This window comes from Rana temporaria, chromosome 4 (genome assembly GCF_905171775.1).
Source record: "Rana temporaria chromosome 4, aRanTem1.1, whole genome shotgun sequence".
Lineage (NCBI taxonomy): Eukaryota > Metazoa > Chordata > Amphibia > Anura > Ranidae > Rana > Rana temporaria.
Window position 1 is genome coordinate 479611441 of NC_053492.1, and position 21059 is coordinate 479632499.

The 21059-nt window shown below is 47.0% G+C and overlaps 1 protein-coding gene across 1 annotated transcript in view; it reads right to left on the reverse strand.

Annotated features, from left to right (window-relative positions):
- Positions 1 to 2832: 2832 nt before the first annotated feature.
- Positions 2833 to 21059, reverse strand: part of LOC120938135 — a 98351-nt gene continuing 80124 nt past the window's right edge. The window contains exon 5 of the mRNA XM_040351851.1: positions 2833 to 3660. Coding sequence (XP_040207785.1) covers positions 3532 to 3660 — 129 coding nt within the window. The 3' untranslated portion in view covers positions 2833 to 3531. The remainder of the gene's footprint in view (positions 3661 to 21059) is intronic.

The following is a 21059-nucleotide window of genomic DNA, read 5'->3' on the forward strand; positions in this document are numbered from 1 at the left end:
AAGTTGACCAGTTTGGCTTAGAAGACATGAGTTACAGGCAGACTACGTTCCTGCTCCTCTTAACCAGGGGTCTTCAAACATACTAAGCAAAGGGCCAGTTTTTTTTGTCCTTCAGACGTTAGGGGGGCTGGACTGTGGCCAGCGGGAGTGAAAAATCTCCAGGCATCAATGGGCGTTAACATCCCGTTTGGTATTAGACATGTGCACACTGAAATATTTTGTTTCGGGATTTCGTTTTCGTCCGAAAACTACATTTATTTAGTTACTCCTGAAATTCGTTTTTATTTATTGTGTTTCATAAGAAAATCCGAATGAATTAAGGTCGAATCTGTCAACTGAAATTCGAACGAAAACGAATGCACATGTCTATTTGGTATTAGGTGGAGAAATAGTGCCCCATCATTTGTATCATTGGGAGGAATAGTACCCCATTGTTGGTATCATTGGAAGGAATAGTGCCCCATTGTTGGTGTCATTGGAAGGAATAGTGCCCCATTGTTGGTGTCATTGGAAGGAATAGTGCCCCATTGTTGGTGTCATTGGGAGGAATAGTGGCCCATTGTTGATGTCATTGGGAGGAATAGTGGCCCATTGTTGATGTCATTGGGAGGAATAGTGGCCCATTGTTGATGTCAGTTGGCAGAATATTGTCTCATATTAGTGGGATAAATAGCGCCCCAACGGCCATATAAAGGCAAGCAAAGGGGCGCATCCGACTCCCCCACCCTCCCGGGCCGTAGTTTGGAGACCACTGCTCTTAAAGGGGTTGTAAAGGTTATTTAAAAAAAAAATAACAAACATGTCATACTTACCTCCACTGTGCAGTTCGTTTTGCACAGAGTGGCCCCCGATCCTCGTCTTCTGGGGTCCCCCGGCAGCTGTCTAGGCTCCTCCCTGCAAGAGCTAACCCCCTTCATGGAAAGCTCTCTCCCAAGAGGGGTTAGCTTGCGGGCGCGCTCCTGTGTCATACAATCGGCATCCACAGGCGCCAATTGTATGACTCGATCCCGCGGGATCGCGACCACAGAGATTCAGGGCTCAGGTAAGTAAAATAGGGGCTCGGGGGGGGGGGGGGGGGAGTGCAAGGGTTTTTTTTTTTGTTCACCTTTAACTCAAGGCAAGAATCTAAGTGATGAAGATAACATTTCTGTATTGATCCATAACAATAAAAAAAGGACAATATGTGGTCTGGTAGTTCCACATTTCAGGGGCCCCTCCACAACCTGAACCTATCCCTGCACATTCCCGCTGTTGTCGGATGTTGATAAAGTCACCTCTGGTCCAGCAGGTAAGAGAAGAGTGCAGTATTTGCATCAACACCTTCCTCGGTCCCAGGGGCGGACTGACAACTCATGGGGCCCCACGGGCAAAAGGAGATTATGGGGCCCCAGGGCAAAAGGAGATTATGGGGCCCCCCAGGCAATAGGAGATTATGGGGGCCCCAGGCAATAGATTATGGGGCCACACAGTATACACACACACACACACACACAGTATACATACACAGTATACACACACAGACACACAATATATACACACAGTACACATACACACAGAGTACACATACACACAGAGTACACATAGACACACACAGTATACATACACACACAGTATACATACACACAGAGTATACACACACAGACACACACAGTATACACACACAGACACACAATATATACACACAGTATACACACACAGTATACACACACACAGAGTACGCAGACACACACAGTATACATACACACACAGTATACGTACACACAGAGTACACAGACACACACAGTATACATACACACACAGTATACATACACACAGAGTACACATACACACACAGTACACATACACACACAGACACACACAGTATACATACACACACAGACACACACAGTATACATACACACAGAGTACACATACACACACAGTATATCAGTATATGTACAGTATACATACACACAGAGTAAACATACATACACACAGTATACATACACACAGAGTAGAGTACACATACACACAGTATACATGCACATAGAGTACACATACACAGACACACACAGTATACATACACACACAGTACACATATACACACAGTATACATACACACAGAGTACACATACACACAGTATACATACACACAGAGTACACATACACACACAGTATACATACACACAGAGTACACATACACACAGTATACATACACACAGAGTACACATACACACAGTATACATACACACAGAGTACACATACACACAGAGTACACATACACACAGTATACATACACACAGTATACATACACATAGAGTACACATACACACACAGTATACAGACACACACAGTACACATACACACACAGTATACATACACACACAGTATACATACACACACAGTATACATACACACACAGTATACATACACACACTGGGAAGGTACTGGAGAGGCGGGGCAGCTATAATCTTGGGATTTTTAGACCAAAAGGATGTCGGTAAGGGACATTTCAGGGACAGATCTAAAAAAAAACATACAGATTTTTTACATACTGTCCCTGGTTTTACTGAGGCTGGCAACCCTGATGGGCCCCCCTAGTGGCATGGGGCCCTCGGGTAGTGCCCGAATGGTCAGTCCACCCCTGCCCTGCCTTGTGACCTCTCTTCAACAAATCAGATTTATCTTTAATGGGGTGTACCACAACAGGAACCAGAAGTTGACTTTGGTTTTGAGTTGTACTCCAAGTTACTTTAGACCTGGTAACCCTGTGACGTCAGTTTCTCCCCCCCCCCCCCCCCAAAAAAAGGGGGAAACCTCACAGACCATTTCCACGGTTAAAAAAAAACGTGGTCAGAATATCCTTATTTTAAACAAGTGGCAACACTACATTATCAAGGACACTTCTCTAGTATATAAAATGATGCCATAAAGCACATAAATGCTCGACCTGACGTTGGCCAAACCACGTCCGACAGGAGAACGCCGAGATCGTCCCGGCTTTAGAGTACGTCCATCTCGGCAAAACACACTTTTAAAGCAGTCAACCATTCAATTCTAAAAAACGCTTCTTTGGGCTGAGCATGTAGGTAGGTATCCACATCGCTCATACGATGGACGGGAGCTTCGCTTTTCTTCTCCAGACCGCGCTCCATCTTCAATATCTTAAATATTTTTGGATTTATTTTCTTCGTGTCCTTCAAAGCTTTACTTTCGTAATAAAGAACCGACTTGTCTTTATTTTCGTGTCCAAACTTTACATCGATTACAAAACTAGAACTAGGCTTCATTCGAGTCCTCCTACGCTAATCAAAGACGTAAAGCAAATGCCACCACTTTGTCTTCAAAGTCCACCTCTCCCGACTTCTCCTCTTTCAGGTCCTCCTGATGACGGTACATCCAAGGTGCCAGTGCTGGTAGTAGGTTAAACAGCGAAAAAGAAAGAATAACTTGAGAAGGAGCGCTATTGCTTTGTTTTTAGTGAGACTCTGAGCTTGCTGAAGGCTGATTGGTCTGTGATGAAGGTCCTGAGATTAATCCACGAGGCTTCTATTAGTAGGCACAAGACGGTTCTTCGACGGGTACTATTGGGCTAATAGGCTTTATGGTGCTAAGGGAACGGAAGGCAAACATCGCTGGGTCGTAGACGTAATGTGGAGGCTGGCGACCTCCACCGATACTCTACAGGGAAAGAAAAAGAAAAATCTATTAAGAAGTAAAATGGACACGTATGTGCAAAAATAGCTAGACAGTAATATAACCTCTTTACCACCGGGCTTGTTTTTTAGATTCGGTGTTTACGAGACTAAAACAGTTTTTTTTGCTAGAAAATTACTTAAAACCCCCAAACATTATATATATTTTTTTCTAACACCCTAGAGAATAAAATGGCAGTCATTGCAATACTTTTTGTCACACCGTATTTGCGCAGCGGTCTTACAAGCGCACTTTTTTTTGAAAAAAAATCACTTTTTTGAATTAAAAAATAAGACAACAATAAATTTGGCCCAATTTTTTTACATATTGTGAAAGATAATGTTACGCCGAGTAAAATGATACCCAACACGTCACGCTTAAAAATTGCGCCCGCTCGTGGCATGACGTCAAACTTTTACCCTTAAAAATCTCGATAGGCAACGTTTAAAAAATTCTACAGGTTGCATTTTTTGAGTTACAGAGGAGGTCTAGGGCTAGAATTATTGCTCTCTAACGATCGCGGCGATACCTCACTTGTGTGGTTTGACCACCGTATTCATATGCGGGCGCTACTCGTGTATGCGTTCGCTTCTGTGCGCGAGCTCGTCGGGACGGGGCGCTTTAAACAAATTTTTTTTTGTTTTCTTATTTATTTTTATTTAGTTAATAATTTTTTACACTGAAATAAAAAAAAAATATCACTTTTATTCTTATTATACGGAATGTAAACATCCCTTGTAATAGAAAAAAGCATGACAGGTCATCTTATATATGAGATCTGGGGGTCAAAAAGACGTCACGTCTCATATTTAGACTTAAATGCAAGAAAAAGAAAAAAAAATTGAAACAAAACATGTTGCTTTAAGACGCTGGGCGGGACTGACGTTTTGACGTCACTCCTGCCCAGCAGAGCTATGGGGATGGGTGAAGGAGATTTTTCCTTCACTCGCAACCCCAGTCAGCTGCCGAACGGTCTCGATCGCTACCGACGGCTACGGTAAGCGGCGGAGGGCGCGGGAGAGCGGCAGGAGGGCCCTCTCCCGCCACCGATAACGGCGATAACGCGGCAATGTTAGTTGTGACAGCAGCTGCTGCCGTTACCGAGATATCCATCTTTAAAAACAGGACGTCTTTTGGACATGGGGCGGTGGTCAAGAGGATAAAGAGACATACCGTATATACTCGAGTATAAGCCGAGTTTTTCAGCACATTTTTTGGTCCTGAAATGCCCCCCTCGGCTTATACTCGAGTCACCTTTTTGTGCCTGATCTCCCAGAATTTGGGGACCCGGTACCGGTCGGCCGTAGGTCCTATGGACCCCAAACTTGGCACACTCTTCCTCTACAAGTGTGCAAAGTTTGTTGTCCGGGGGGACCTATGGGCGGGGAGCACAGATTTTTCAAAGTCGGGCACCCCTTCCATAGACTCCCATGTTAAACGGTAGTTTCTCCATTATCTTTGAGGACCCGGTACCGGCCGGCCGTAGGTCCCTTGGGCCCCGAAACTTGGCACACATGTAGCCACAGTTCTTCTCAATAAGTGTGCAAAGTTTGCTGTCTGGGGGACCTACGGCCGGGGAGCACCAATTTTTCAAAGTCGGGCACCCCTTCCATAGACTCCCATGTTAAACGGTAATTTCTCCGTTAACTTTGGGGACCCGGTACCGGCCGGCCGTAAGTCCCTTGGGCCCGAAACTTGGCACACATGTAGCCACAGTTCTCCTTAATAAGTGTGCAAAGTTCGCTGTCTGGGGGACCTACGGCCGGGGAGCACCAATTTTTCAAAGTCGGGCACCCCTTCCATAGACTCCCATGTTAAACGGTAATTTCTCCGTTAACTTTGGGGACCCGGTACCGGCCGGCCGTAAGTCCCTTGGGCCCGAAACTTGGCACACATGTAGCCACAGTTCTCCTTAATAAGTGTGCAAAGTTCGCTGTCTGGGGGACCTACGGCCTGGGGAGCACCAATTTTTCAAAGCCGGGCACCCCTTCCATAGACTCCCATGTTAAACGTAAGTCTAGTCATAGACACAGTGAGGCATGGGCACAGTAAGGCATGGACACAGTGAGGCATGGGCACAGTGAGGCAAGGGCACAGTGAGGCATGGGCATAGTAAGGCATGGGCACAGTGAGGCATGGGCACAGTGAGACATGGGCACAGTGAGGCATGGGCACAGTGAGGCATGCACATGGACGCAGTGAGCCAAAGTGAGGAACAGTGATGCATTGAGATGGACACACTAGGCTTATATTCGAGTCAATACGTTTTCCCAGTTTTTTTGTGGTAAAATTAGGTGCCTCGGCTTATACTCGAGTATATACGGTAACCTTACAGTATATAAAAAAAAATACACAATGAAGTTGTGATACAAAATATCTCATATTGGAGTATAAGTTATGGAACATTACCCTTGACCCCCCCCCACCCCCCCACCCCGAGACCCAGTGCTCATTCCCCTTATCTGATGCTCCAGATTGTAGGTGGGTCCTCACTTACAATGCAGAATTGCTGGCCCTGCATTGTGCGTGATGATGTCAGAACACCCGTGACCAATGAAACAGCTTCAAAGGGCCGGTCACCAGCTTGGGCCAATGTCCCTACAGAAAAAACCTTGGATTGCGAGGATAATTCGTTCCTGAAAGATGCTTGTAATCCAAAGCGCTTGTATATCAAAGCGAATTTCCCCATAAGAAATAATGTAAACTCAAATGATTCGTTCCACAACCATTTATACATAAGTCCTTTGGTTTATAGTCCATATAAAAAGATTATAGAAATGTGAACAGGTGGTGTAACCATAAAACATCCATCCACAAATGGAAGCCTTAAATGGAAGGGGATTAGAAGGAATATCCAGCAAGCGCTCCAGAGTATAAAAGAGAAGAGAGGCGCTTCTAAGTGTAGCAATATGTTGCTAAATGTTGTATCTTCATTAAATGTACCGTATATACTCGAGTATAAGCCGACCCGAATATAAGCCGAGGCACCTCATTTTACCACAAAAAACTGGGAAAACGTATTGACTAAAGTATAAGCCTAAGGGGCCAGATCCACAAAAACCTGACGTAACTTAAAAAATCCAATTTAAGTTACACTGCCTTAAAATTTCTACCTAAGTGCCTGATCCACAAAGCACTTATCTAGAAATTTCAGGCTGTGTAACTAAAATTCCGCCGGCGCAAGGCGTTCCTATTCAAATGGGGCGAGTCCCATTTAAATGAGGCGCGCTCCCGCGCCGGCCGTACTGCGCATGCGCGAAGTTACGTTACGCCGAGTTTTGAGGATCGCGACGGCTTAAAAAAGTTGCGTCGGGAAAAAAAAAAATGACAGCGGCATGCATTCCTGAGGGAGAACTCCATGCCAATTTTCAAAGAAAAAACCGGCATGGGTCCCCCCCCCAGGAGCATACCAGGCCCTTAGGTCTGGCATGGGTTGTAAGGAGACCCCCCTCACGCCGAAAAATTGACGTAGGGGGTCCCCCTACAATCCATACCAGACCCGTATCCAAAGCACGCTACCCGGCCGGCCAGGAAAGGAGTGGGGACGAGCGAGCGCCCCCCCCCTCCTGAGCCGTGCCAGGCCGCGTGCCCTCAACATGGGGGGGTTGGGTGCTCTGGGGCAGGGGGGCGCACTGCGGGCCCCCCCACCCCAGAGCACCCTGTCCCCATGTTGATGAGGACAGGACCTCTTCCCGACAACCCTTGCCATTGGTTGTCGGTGGTCTGCGGGCGGAGGCTTATCGGAATCTGGGAGTCCCCTTTAATAAGGGGGCCCCCAGATACCGGCCCCCCACCCTAAGTGAATGGATATGGGGTTCATCGTACCCCTACCCATTCACCTGGAGGCAAAAAGTAAAAGTTAATAAACACACAACACAAGGCTTTTTAAAATATTTTATTATTCTGCTCCGGACGCCCCCCCTGTCTTCGTTATTAGCTTAATTACCAGGGGGGGCTTCTTCTTCCGCTCTCCGGGGGTCTTCCACTCTCCGGGGGTCTTCTCCGCTCTCCGGGGGGGGCTTCTCCGGACTCCGGGGGGCTTCTTCCATCTTCTCCCCTCTTGACTCGGCGAACCCCGGTTCTTCTGCAGCTCTCCGGTGCCTTCTTCTTCAGCGCTGGCTGCCTGCTATGTTTGTGTGTTAGCTCGATTTCAAACAGGCAGCCGGCGCGGTCTTCTGTGGCGTCATCTTCTCTTCTGGTCTTCTCCCCTCTTCCGATGTTGCCTCGTCGCCTGTTGTCGCTGTAATGATGGAAGCGCGCCTTGCATCACATTTATATAGGCATCACCGTCCCATCATGCTCCGGTAGGTACCCACGTGGTGGGTGCCTACCCACGTGCACCCACCACGTGGGTACCTGCCGGAGCATGATGGGACGGTGATGCCTATATAAATGTGATGCAAGGCGCGCTTCCATCATTACAGCGACAACAGGCGACGAGGCAACATCGGAAGAAAGGAAGAGAAGACCCTGACGCCACAGAAGACCGCGCTGGCTGCCTGTTTGAAATCGAGCTAACACACAAACATAGCAGGCAGCCAGCACTGAAGAAGAAGGCACCGGAGAGCTGCAGAAGAACCGGGGTTCGCCGAGTCAACAGCGGAAGAGGGGAGAAGATGGAAGAAGCCCCCCGGAGTCCGGAGAAGCCCCCCCCGGAGAGCGGAGAAGACCCCCGGAGAGTGGAAGAAGACCCCCGGAGAGCGGAAGAAGAAACCCCCCCCGGAGAGCGGAGAAGACCCCCGGAGAGCGGAGAAGACCCCCGGAGAGCGGAAGACCCCCGGAGAGCGGAAGAAGAAGCCCCCCCTGGTAATTGAGCTAATAACGAAGACAGGGGGGGCATCCGGAGCAGAATAATAAAATATTTTAAAAAGCCTTGTGTTGTGTGTTTATTAACTTTTACTTTTTGCCTACAGGTGAATGGATAGGGGTACGATGTACCCCATATCCATTCACTTAGGGTGGGGGGCCGGTATCTGGGGGCCCCCTTATTAAAGGGGACTCCCAGATTCCGATAAGCCTCCGCCCGCAGACCCCGACAACCAATGGCAAAGGGTTGTCGGGAAGAGGTCCTGTCCTCATCAACATGGGGACAGGGTGCTCTGGGGTGGGGGGGCCCGCAGTGCGCCCCCCTGCCCCAGAGCACCCAACCCCCCCATGTTGAGGGCATGCGGCCTGGCACGGCTCAGGAGGGGGGGGGGGCGCTCGCTCGTCCCCACTCCCATTCCTGGCCGGCCGGGTAGCGTGCTTTGGATACGGGTCTGGTATGGATTGTAGGGGGACCCCTACGTCGATTTTTCGGCGTAGGGGGGGTCTCCTTACAACCCATACCAGACCTAAGGGCCTGGTATGCTCCTGGGGGGGAACCCATGCCGGTTTTGTTTTTACAAATTGCCGTGGAGTTCTCCCTCGGGAAAGCATACCAAATGCCGTCGCTGGAATGGGCTTTTACAAGGTGTGACTAGTTTACACTTTGTAGAACCAGCCCTAATTTTACACTTGCAAAATAACACTTACGGCGCAAAAAGGAAGCTAGAAAGCTTTGTGGATCGCCTTAAGTGCTAATTTGCATACTAGCAACGGCATTTCGACTCGAAATGCCCCCAGCGGCGGATGCGGTACTGCATCCTAAGATTCGGCAGTGTAATTCAATTACACATGCCGGATCTTCTGTCTAACTTTGGAAAAAGCCTTTTGAGGATCGTTTCCAAAGTTACACACAGACTGAACAGCAGTTAAGTCGGAGTATCTCTTTTGAGGATCTGGCCCAAGGTGTCCATCTGCATGCCTCAATGTGCCCATGCCTCACTGTGCCCATGTCTAGACTTACGTTTAACATGGGAGTATATAAAAGGGGGACCCGACTCCCGGGCCATAAACTTTGCACACTTGTACAGGAGAACTGGGGCTACATGTGTACAAAGTTTCGGGTCCAGGGGACCTACGGCTGGCCGGTACCAGGTCCCTAAATTTACCGGAGAAATTACTGTTTAACATGGGAGTCTATGGAAGGGGTGCCCGAATTTGAAAAATCGTTGCTTCCCGGCCGTAGGTCCTCCGGACAACAAACTTCGCACACTTGTAGAGGAAGAGTGGGGCTATATGTGTGCCAAGTTTGGGGTCCAGGGGACCTACGGCCGGCCAGTACCGGGGTCCCGAAACTCCGGGAGATCAGGCACAAAAAGGTGACTCGAGTATAAGCCGAGGGGGGGCATTTTCAGCACAAAAAAAATTGCTGAAAAACTCGGCTTATACTCGAGTATATATGGTAACTATGGGGCAGATCCTCAAAGATCTGCACCGGCGCAGCGTATCTGAGATACGCTACGCCGCCGTAACTTACCTGGCTTTGAGTTGAATCCAGAAAGAATTTGCGCCGTAAGTTTCGGCGGTGTAGTGTATTTCTCGCGGCGTAAGGGCGCGGAATTCAAATGCGGCGAGTAGGGGGTGTGTTTCATTTAAATGAAGCACGTCCCCGCGCCGAACGAACTGCGCATGCCCCGTCCGTCAAAACTCCCAGGGTGCATGGCTCCAAATGACGTCGCAAGGACGTCATTGTTTTCGTCGTGAACGTAAATGGCGTCCAGCCCCATTCACGGACGACTGACGCAAACAACGTAACATTTTCAAAATTATACGCGGGAACGACGGCCATACTTAACGTTGAGTACGCCACCAGATAGCAGCTTTAACTATACGACGGAAAAAGCCGAACGGAAACGACGTAAAAGAATGCGACGGCCGCTCGTACGTTCGTGGATCGTCGGAAAAAGCTAATTTGCATACTCGACGCGGATTACGACGTAAACGCCACCCAGCGGCCGCCGTAAAATTGCAACTTAGATCCGGCGGCGTACTAAGGCGTACGCCTGTCGGATCTAACACAGATGCCGTCATATCTTGTTTGGTGGAAATTTTAAATTACGCGGCGTATCAACAGATGCGCCGGTGTAATTTCTTTGAGGATCTGCCCCAATATCGCTACACTTAGAGGCGCCTCTCTTCTCTTTTATACTCAGTTTTGCATTGACGCTACTTGTATATCAAGACATCGCTTGTATATCAAGTCAAGATTTATTAAAAAAATGTTGCTTATCTTGCAAAACGCTCTCAAACCAAGTTACTCTCAAACCAAGGTTTTACTGTATATGAAAAAAAACTCACAATGAAGTTGCGATACAAAATGCTCATATTGGAGTATAAGTTATGGAACATTACCCTTGCCCCCCGAGACCCAGTGCTCATTCCCCTTCTCTCATGCCCCAGTTTGTTGGTGGGTCGTCACTTACAATGCAGGATTGCTGTGAGGGGCTCTTTATCTAGTGTGACGTTAGGTCCTTTTTTCTTATAAGTATCAATTTATAATGAATTCTGCTTCTGGACCTTTATCTTCAGAGACCCGTTCCTTCCTTCCCTCCATCATTGGTTTGGCCCACTAAGTTCTACAATAATACACCATTGCCGGTTGTTATAATCAGCGCTTTGTTGGGGAAGGGGGATCATAAAAATATGTTCAACATTGTTAAAAATAAAAGAAATCTATTTTTACAATGGTGAGGTCAGTGCGGGAGAAGGAGCATTGTGCGACTTCTAAGAAGGCCAGACAAAAAATCCAGCACAAAAAATAACGGCCACCGAGGACAAGTCCATTGTGTGGAAGTCTGGAGATCACACAGTCATCACAATAGAAATATCATTTCCTTGTTGTAAAGAGTCTTCTTCGGTTTTTCGTTATAAAAAAGTCAGCTCAAGATTCTTTGACACAATGTAACTTTTCTGTAATACCAAAAACATAACTTCAGTGTGGGTATTTTTTTTTAAGATGCATCCATTCACTAGAGAGCGATGACATCACTGAGAATGCAGCCTATCCCTTCACTAGAGAGCGGTGACATCACTGAGAATGCAGCCTATCCAATCACTAGAGAGCGATGACATCACTGAGAATGCAGCCTATCCCTTCACTAGAGAGCGGTGACATCACTGAGAATGCAGCCTATCCAATCACTAGAGAGCGGTGACATCACTGAGAATGCAGCCTATCCAATCACTAGAGAGCGGTGACATCACTGAGAACGCAGCCAATCCAATCACTAGAGAGTGATGACATCACTGAGAATGCAGCCTATCCAATCACTAGAGAGCGGTGACGTCACTAAGAATGTAGCCTATCCAATCACTGGAGAGCGGTGACATCACTGAGAATGCAGCCTATCCATTCACTAGAGAGCAGTGACATCACTGAGAATGTAGCCTATCCAATCACTAGAGAGCGGTGACATCACTGAGAATGCAGCCTATCCAATCACTAGAGAGCTGTGACATCACTGAGAATGCAGCCTATCCAATCACTAGAGAGCTGTGACATCACTGAGAATGTAGCCTATCCAATCACTAGAGAGCGGTGACATCACTGAGAATGCAGCCTATCCAATCACTAGAGAGCGGTGACATCACTGAGAATGCAGCCTATCCAATCACTAGAGAGCTGTGACATCACTGAGAATGCAGCCTATCCAATCACTAGAGAGAGCGATGACATCACTGAGAATGCAGCCTATCCATTCACTAGAGAGCAGTGACATCACTGAGAATGTAGCCTATCCAATCACTAGAGAGCGGTGACATCACTGAGAATGCAGCCTATCCAATCACTAGAGAGCGGTGACATCACTGAGAGTGCAGCCTATCCAATCACTAGAGAGCGGTGACATCACTGAGAATGCAGCCAATCCAATCACTAGAGAGCGGTGACATCACTGAGAATGCAGCCTATCCCTTCACTAGAGAGCGGTGACATCACTGAGAATGCAGCCTATCCAATCACTAGAGAGCGATGACATCACTGAGAATGCAGCCTATCCAATCACTAGAGAGCGATGACATCACTGAGAATGCAGCCTATCCATTCACTAGAGAGCGGTGACATCACTGAGAATGCAGCCTATCCAATCACTAGAGAGCGATGACATCACTGAGAATGCAGCCTATCCAATCACTAGAGAGCGGTGACATCACTGAGAATGCAGCCTATCCAATCACTAGAGAGCGGTGACATCACTGAGAATGCAGCCTATCCAATCACTAGAGAGCGGTGACATCACAGAGAATGCAGCCTATCCAATCACTAGAGAGCGGTGACATCACTGAGAATGCAGCCTATCCATTCACTAGAGAGCGGTGACAGCACTGAGAATGCAGCCTATCCAATCACTAGATACGAGTTTCTCGGTTTGCGCGCATGCTCCAGTAAAATGAACTTACAGAACTTTACATATTTTCTGTAGAATCTTCTGCACTCCCGGTGCGGTTTGAATTAGATTCCCTCGCGGGATTGGCTGTATATATCATCGGAGGGAATCCATAAACAGAACATTTCTGTGACAAAGACACAGAAGGGAAATGCGGGATGGATGGAATGCTGCGTAACATGCGGTGTGCCCTGAACTTGGGCACCTAGCAACGGTCATTCACCAGAGCGCCGATCCCAAGTATGCCTGGCTGTCAGATTGCCAAGACTGCCAAGCATCCGGTATTTTCAGGTCAGCAATAGAAGACAACATTTTATTTTCCAATCTGGAATTTAGAATTGTCAGAGCGAGGCCCCGAAGTTCCATCCCAGGGGGGGGGGGGTGCAGGAAGTCTTGCCTGTCCTGTCAACTGGCCAACCCCTGATGGGTTGGTTACGGATAGGTGGGGCCAGGCTTTGAACGTGTCCTTCAACCTTCCCGTTTCTGGAGAGAACGGCCATTTGTCAGCCCTCCCTCCTTGGGATTGGGGAAGGGGTTCTATAGCCCTTCAATTGCTGGGAAAAGGAAGGTTGTGCGCCTGGCTTTAGGCCTCAAGGCTGGACCCCCGCCTGGGACTAGGTGTTGCCCCTCTGATTGCAGGCTGTGTCCCTGGAGGCCATGCTAGCCTCATTTTTATCACTGGAATGGAGGAACACCAGAACCTCCCATTTTATGGGGCCAATATTCTTCACAAGACGTTCTGTGTAATGCTACTGGGTGCGGAGACCCGCTCTTGGAGGTCAACCATTGAGTTTTGGGGTATTCCACCTTCTTGTGTCCTACCACCTACAGTCAGAAATCAGTGAGAGGAATAGTGTCCCATCATTGGTGTCAGTGGGAGGAATAGTGTCCCATCATTGGTGTCAGTGGGAGGAATAGTGCCCCATCATTGGTGTCAGTGGGAGGAATAGTGTCCCATCATTGGTGTCAGTGGGAGGAATAGTGTCCCATCATTGATGTCAGTGGGAGGAATAGTGTCCCATCATTGGTGTCAGTGGGAGGAATAGTGTCCCATCATTGGTGTCAGTGGGAGGAATAGTGTCCCATCATTGGTATCAGTGGGAGGTATAGTGTCCCATCATTGGTGTCAGTGGGAGGAATAGTGTCCCATCATTGGTGTCAGTGGGAGGAATAGTGTCCCATCATTGGTATCAGTGGGAGGAATAGTGTCCCATCATTGGTGTCAGTGGGAGGAATAGTGTCCCATCATTGGTGTCAGTGGGAGGAATAGTGTCCCATCATTGGTGTCAGTGGGAGGAATAGTGTCCCATCATTGGTGTCAGTGGGGGGGAATAGTGTCCCATCATTGGTGTCAGTGGGAGGAATAGTGTCCCATCATTGGTATCAGTGGGAGGAATAGTGTCCCATCATTGGTGTCAGTGGGAGGAATAGTGTCCCATCATTGGTGTCAGTGGGAGGAATAGTGCCCCATCATTGGTGTCAGTGGGAGGAATAGTGTCCCATCATTGGTGTCAGTGGGAGGAATAGTGTCCCATCATTGGTATCAGTGGGAGGAATAGTGTCCCATCATTGGTGTCAGTGGGAGGAATAGTGTCCCATCATTGGTGTCAGTGGGAGGGATAGTGTCCCATCATTGGTGTCAGTGGGAGGAATAGTGCCCCATCATTGGTGTCAGTGGGAGGAATAGTGTCCCATCATTGGTATCAGTGGGAGGAATAGTGTCCCATCATTGGTGTCAGTGGGAGGAATAGTGTCCCATTGTTAAGAGGGTAGGATAAAGGCAAGAGCCACATCCTTCCCCTGGCCTACAGTTTGGAGAACACTGCTCTGACGAACCTTTGTTGCATCTAGTTATCCTTTAGTTGCTCTACTGTTATTTAAAAACCTGGCAGAAATTCTAACCCCTTACTGCCAGGGCTTCCTTAATAGCATCATGGGCCCCTGGACAAAGTAATGCTCTGGGGCCCCTACAATAATGACAGTGCAAGTAAAAAGACATTAAGTAGGTAGGCGGCAGACTGCCTCCCCTTTGCATCCATCACTCTCAGTGCCATCATGGGGCCCCCAATTTCAGGGGAGCATGGGCTCAAGGACCAGCTGCTTTGGGGAAAGTGCAGGGGCCCCCCATGCAGCTGGGGCCCCTGGGCAGTGCATAGGTGTGCCCTCTCATTAAGACAGCCCTGCTTACTGCTTCATCCCCCCCGCCCCCCAAAAAATATAACCCTTTGGCTTTAAATACGTTTCAATGGTGTCTTCAGAAGACCACATGAAGCGTCTTGTAGAATGTTGGGTGTTGGGTGTTGTGGACCTTCCTCGGTATCCAAGCCATTGATCTTCTCTCCAATCCAACGTTCCCCGGGCCACAGCTGTGCGCAGACACAGGGGAGAGTTTTCCTCCTTCTTCTTCTTCTTGACGACATTTCTCCCCCGCGTTGTTTTTGAAGTCGGTGCCACGGGGGCCGGCTTGGCAGCCCAACAATAGAACCTCCATTCTGTGAAAATGCCGGGTGCCAGAACACTTGTGTTTGAAGTTCGAAGAACAGACCTGGAATTTAAGAAGCCGAGCGGCGCCCCGGGAAACGACCTTCAGCGGTACGGGAGGCCGAGCGCCGCCCCGGGAAACGACCTTCAGCGGTACGGGAGGCTGGGCGGCGCCCCGGGAAACGACCTTCAGCGGTACGGGAGGCCGGGCGGCGGATCTTTTTTATATTACTGGGAACAGAATAAGACTGAGGAATCAAAACTAAACACCACATCCCAATATATATATATATAGAGAGAGAGAGAAATAATAGGGACTAGACATCATTATTATAGGGACTAGAGGTCACAGGCCTCGGGACTTTAAAGGTGTTGTTACTGTATATAAAGATATAGAGTGACCGATACAACATGTAAAATATAGAAAATTAATAGAGACAGCTTTGCATTTTTATCGCAGAATCCGTTGTACCATTACAGCACATTGAACAGGCGATACCACTCTCTCAACATGTTTCGCTCGACAGAGCTTCCTCAGGAGATTTTTGGTGTGGCGTCTTCTGTGCACATTAGGGATGAGCTTCGCGTTCGATACGAACGTATGTTCGACTCGAACATCGGTCGTTCGATCGTTCGTCGATAATCGAACAAATCGGGTCGTTCGCGCCAAATTCGAGTGACGCAAAACGTCCCATAATTCACTGCGGCGTTGAGCGCTGATGATTGGCCAAGCATGCTGTATGTCCCGCATGCTTGGCCAATCACAGCGCGCAAAAAACGAAGAGCCATAATTGGCCAAAGCCAGGGTGGCTTTGGCCAATTATGGCTCAGGGGGATTAGTACACGCCCCCCACTATAAAAGGCAGCCTGCAAGGCGGCCTCGTGTAGTGTGTTCCGGCTTTGTGAAAGAGAGGAGCAGTCAGACAGTTAGAGAGAGAGAGAGAGAGAGAGATAGATAGAGACACAGTGTCTTTTCTACCAGATAGATAGATAGATAGATAGATAGATAGATAGATAGATAGATAGATAGATAGATAGATAGATAGATAGAGAGATAGATAGAGAGATAGATAGATAGATAGATAGATAGATAGATAGATAGATAGATAGATAGATAGATAGATAGATAGAGAGATAGATAGATAGATAGATAGATAGATAGATAGATAGATAGATAGATAGATAGATAGAGTAGGAAGTGTAGTCAGTATAGATAAATCTACAGTTTGTAGAGAATATATTCACATCCCTAGGAGTTGTCAATATATTTATAAACTGTACAGCTCATCTAGATCTGCTATTAGTATCTGTCAGGCAGGAGATTGTTCTTCATGCAGTGCTCTAACGTGTTGTATTGCCTGCATTAGGGATTAGCTTAAACATAGTACTCCGTGTTATTCAATGTGTGCTAGTTAATTGCACACACACACGCATTACCTGTTACTACACGTGTGCAATTGAATTGCACAGAAACGCAGTCACTCTTACTGCGTGTGTGCTGTTTAATAGCAACTAAGCGCAGTTGGTGTCACTGCGTGTGTGCTGTTACATAGCACCTGAACGCAGTCGCTCTTACTGCGTGTGTGCAGTTTACTAACACCTGAACGCAGTCGGTGTGACTGCGACTATTTTGTTACATAGCACCTGAACGCAGTCGCTCTTACTGCGTGTGTGCAGTTTACTAACACCTGAACGCAGTCGGTGTGACTGCGACTATTTTGTTACATAGCAGCTGAACACAGTCGCTCTTACTGCTTGTGTGCAGTTTTTTGATGCAATACTTTGCACGTTGCTCCTTGTTGCGCTCCAATTACAGATATTGGGAGGGGTTGCAGTGTTGTGTTGTGCCTACGGACAAATTTTTGTGCCCCTGTGTAACAGGGGCGCCTAATAACAATTTTTGATGCAATACTTTGCATGTGGCTCTTTGTTGCGCTCCAATTACAGTATGTTTGAGGGGTGCCCTTTTTTGTACAATTTTGCTTTCACAAAAAAATAATGGCCCTCCCCACCACCCCTAAAATAATAGAGATATTGTTGCCACACAGCACCAGCGCCCATCAAATACAGCCTCACCAGCACCCATCAAATGCAGCCTCACCAGGGCCCATCAATGCAGCCTCACCAAGGCCCATCAATGCAGCCTCACCAGCACCCATCAATGCAGCCTCACCAGCGCCCATCAAATGCAGCCTCACCAGTGCCCATCAAATGCAGCCTCACCAGCGCCCATCAAATGCAGCCTCACCAGCGCCCATCAAATGCAGCCTCACCAGCGCCCATCAATGAATGCTTACTTGCTTCTATTTATTCGGGAGTCGGGACACAGACACAGACTTCCGCCGCTGCTGCGCCTCTGACACTATGTGCGAACGGAGCGGCGGCTGCCTGCTGATGCGGAGACTCAGTTGCTTGCTGCAGAGAGAAGAGAGAAGGAACACCAGTGGCCGGGTGGCCGGGCACCGCAGGCGGCTGTCTAGTTTGCCTAGTGGTCGCCCCGGCCCTGGATAGAATGCACGTCATTTCCTGGCTGGAGGATGTCCAGCATCAAGGGAGGCAAAATAAACGCTGATTAAATTTCAACTTTAATGTAAACTTGTTACAAATCCTGGCAAGTCGAACGAAGAACATATATATATATAAAAATAAAATACAAATTATAACCGCAGATTAACTTCAGTGAAAACGGCAAGTCAAACTTTTGTCAAATAGAAAGAATTCGGTGTAAATTCCCTTCAATTCCTCAGATTCCCTTTAAGTCAAGTGTCAGCAGGTGACATGAATGATGTAACCTGGATGGAGGCCATCATGTGAGCGGGTGCGGCGCCCTCTCAAGGGATCAGCTTGTTTACAGGTCTCCTGGTACAGAGGTGGCAATGCGTTTCCTGGCTGGGGACCGTCGGCAGGGAGGCGAGTAATTAGGGAAAATATCACTTGTTATGTATAGGAGGAGGGGGGGGGGGGGTCACAAGAGCAAGACTTTCTCCCCCCAGAGACGAGACACGGATGTCATATGGCCGAAACAACAAATTACACGGAACAAATTTATAGAGCTGCGGTTCCCAGAGGTGTTGTCCTAGGAACTCTTCAATCAAATCTCCAAAATAAATTATAAAATGGTTTATGGATGCAATTTACTAGTCTTTGTAACCTTGTGCGGTGAAATCAGAGGAGAGAGGAGCTGGTACTACTGTGCAAGACTAAAGGGAAGGCCGGAGGTCAGATTTAAGAGATGCAAGGTGGACATTAGGTGACTTTAATATACTGGCTCAAAACCAAGAGATTTGGAAAGAAACTACCATATCCCTTTGACTCTGAGCTCCACTATGTACTGCTGTAATGTTGAAGATGGTTCGTAGCCACGTGTTCAGTTCTTATAAGCATTACGAAAATTGAAGGTTCTCATGTATCCAGGTCATGATATATCGAGTAGTAGCTGATCACATTCCACTGGACTGGTTCTGTAATATTGAAAATGTTTCATGCCTTGTCCAATTTTTCTAACTCTTTGGAACCAAAGAAGTGACTTGAAGGTTCTCATATCTCCAGGTCATGATGTATCGAGTGGTAGTTGGTCGCATTCAGCTGGATATGTTCTTTAACGTTGAAGGTATTTCACAGCTTCTCCAAGCCACTTATGCCAAACTAAAGAAGTAGCTTGGATAAGCTACAAAATATCTTAAACGTTATAAAAGTTGTCCAGTTGAATGTGACCAACTACTACTCGATATGTCGTGACCTGGAAATATGGGACCCATTTGATTTTACCAGCATTTATTAGAACCGAAGAAGTGAGTGAGTGAGAAACTTGTAAAGCGCAACACATGCGAACTGAATCGCCTCTGGGCGCTGTATCCATTTCATGGGTAAGGAACCCCCTGACCTCAGAAGAGATGGGTTTTAATCTTTCTCCTGAAGGCCAAGTGGTCCGACTCCAGTCGGATGGTGGTTGGTAGTGCATTCCACAGGCGAAGGTCCCTGGACTGCAAATAGTGGCTTGGAGAAACTACAAAAGGCTTCAACATATACCATGGCCTTGATATATGAGAGCATTTGGAGAAGCTACTAGTTATACCATGACCTGGATACATGAGAACCTTCCATTTTCTTAACACGTATTAAAACTGAAGAAATGGCTTGAAGAAGCTACAAGACACCTTCAACATTATGGAACAAGTCCAGTGTTAGGTGACTAACTACTACTAATAATACCATGTCCTGGATACAGGAGAACTTTCGATTTTCCCAACACTCATTAGAACCGAAGTGACATGGAGAAGCTTAAAAAGTCTTTAACACTATGGAACAAGTCCAGTTGAAGGTGACTAACTGCTACTAGTTATACTATGGCCTTGATACATGAGAACCTCAATTTTTCCAACACTCATTAGAACTGAAGAAGTGGTCTGGAGAAGCTACAAGTCCAGCTGAAGGTGATTAAATACTAGTTATACCATGACCTGGATACATGAGAACCTCCCATTTTATTAACGTATTAAAACTGAAGAAATGGCTTGAAGAAGCTACAAGACACCTTCAACATTATGGAACAAGTCCAGTTGAAGGTCACTAACTACTACTAAATATACCATGTCCTTGATATAGGAGAACCTTCAATTTCCCAAAACTCATTAATACCACAGAAGTTGCGTGGAGAAGTTACAAAAGTCTTCAATATTACGGAACAAGTCCAGTTGAACGTGACCGACTACTACTAGTTATACCATGGCCTGGATACACGAGAACCTTTGATTTTCCCAGCACTCATTAGAACCGAAAGAAGTGACATGGAGAAGCTTCAAAAGTCTTCAACACTATGGAACAAGTCCAGTTGAAGGTGACTAACTACTACCGGTTATACTATGGCCTTGATACATGAGAACCTCAATTTTTCCAACACTCATTAGAACTGAGGAAGTGCTCAGGAGAAGCTACAAGTCCAGCTGAAGGTGATTAAATACTTGTTATACCATGACCTGGATACATGAGAACCTTCCATTTTCTTAACGTATTAAAACTGAAGAAATGGCTTGGAGAAGCTACAAGACACCTTCAACATTATGGAACAAGTCCAGTTGAAGGTGACTAACTACTACTAATTATACCATGTCCTGGATATAGGAGAACCTTCAATTTTCCCAACACTCATTAGAACCAAAGAAGATGCGTGGAGAAGCTACAAAAGTCTTCAATATTACGGAACAAGTCCAGTTGAAGGTGACCAACTACTACTAATTATACCATGTCCTGGATATAGGAGAACCTTTGATTTTCCCAGCACTCATTAGAACCGAAAGAAGTGACATGGAGAAGCTTCAAAAGTCTTCAACACTATGGAACAGGTCCAGTTGAAGGTCACTAACTAGTACCAGTTATACCATGGCCTTGATACATGAGAACCTCAATTTTTCCAACACTCATTAGAACTGAAGACGTGCCCAGGAGAAGCTACAAAAGGCTTCAACATTATGGAACAAGTCCAATTAAAGGTGACTAACATCTACTAGTTATACTATGGCCTTGATACATGAAAACCTCAATTTTTCCAACACTCATTAGAACTGAGGAAGTGGCCTGGAGAAGCTACAAGTCCAGCTGAAGGTGATTAAATACTAGTTATACCATGACCTGGATACATGAGAACCTTCCATTTTC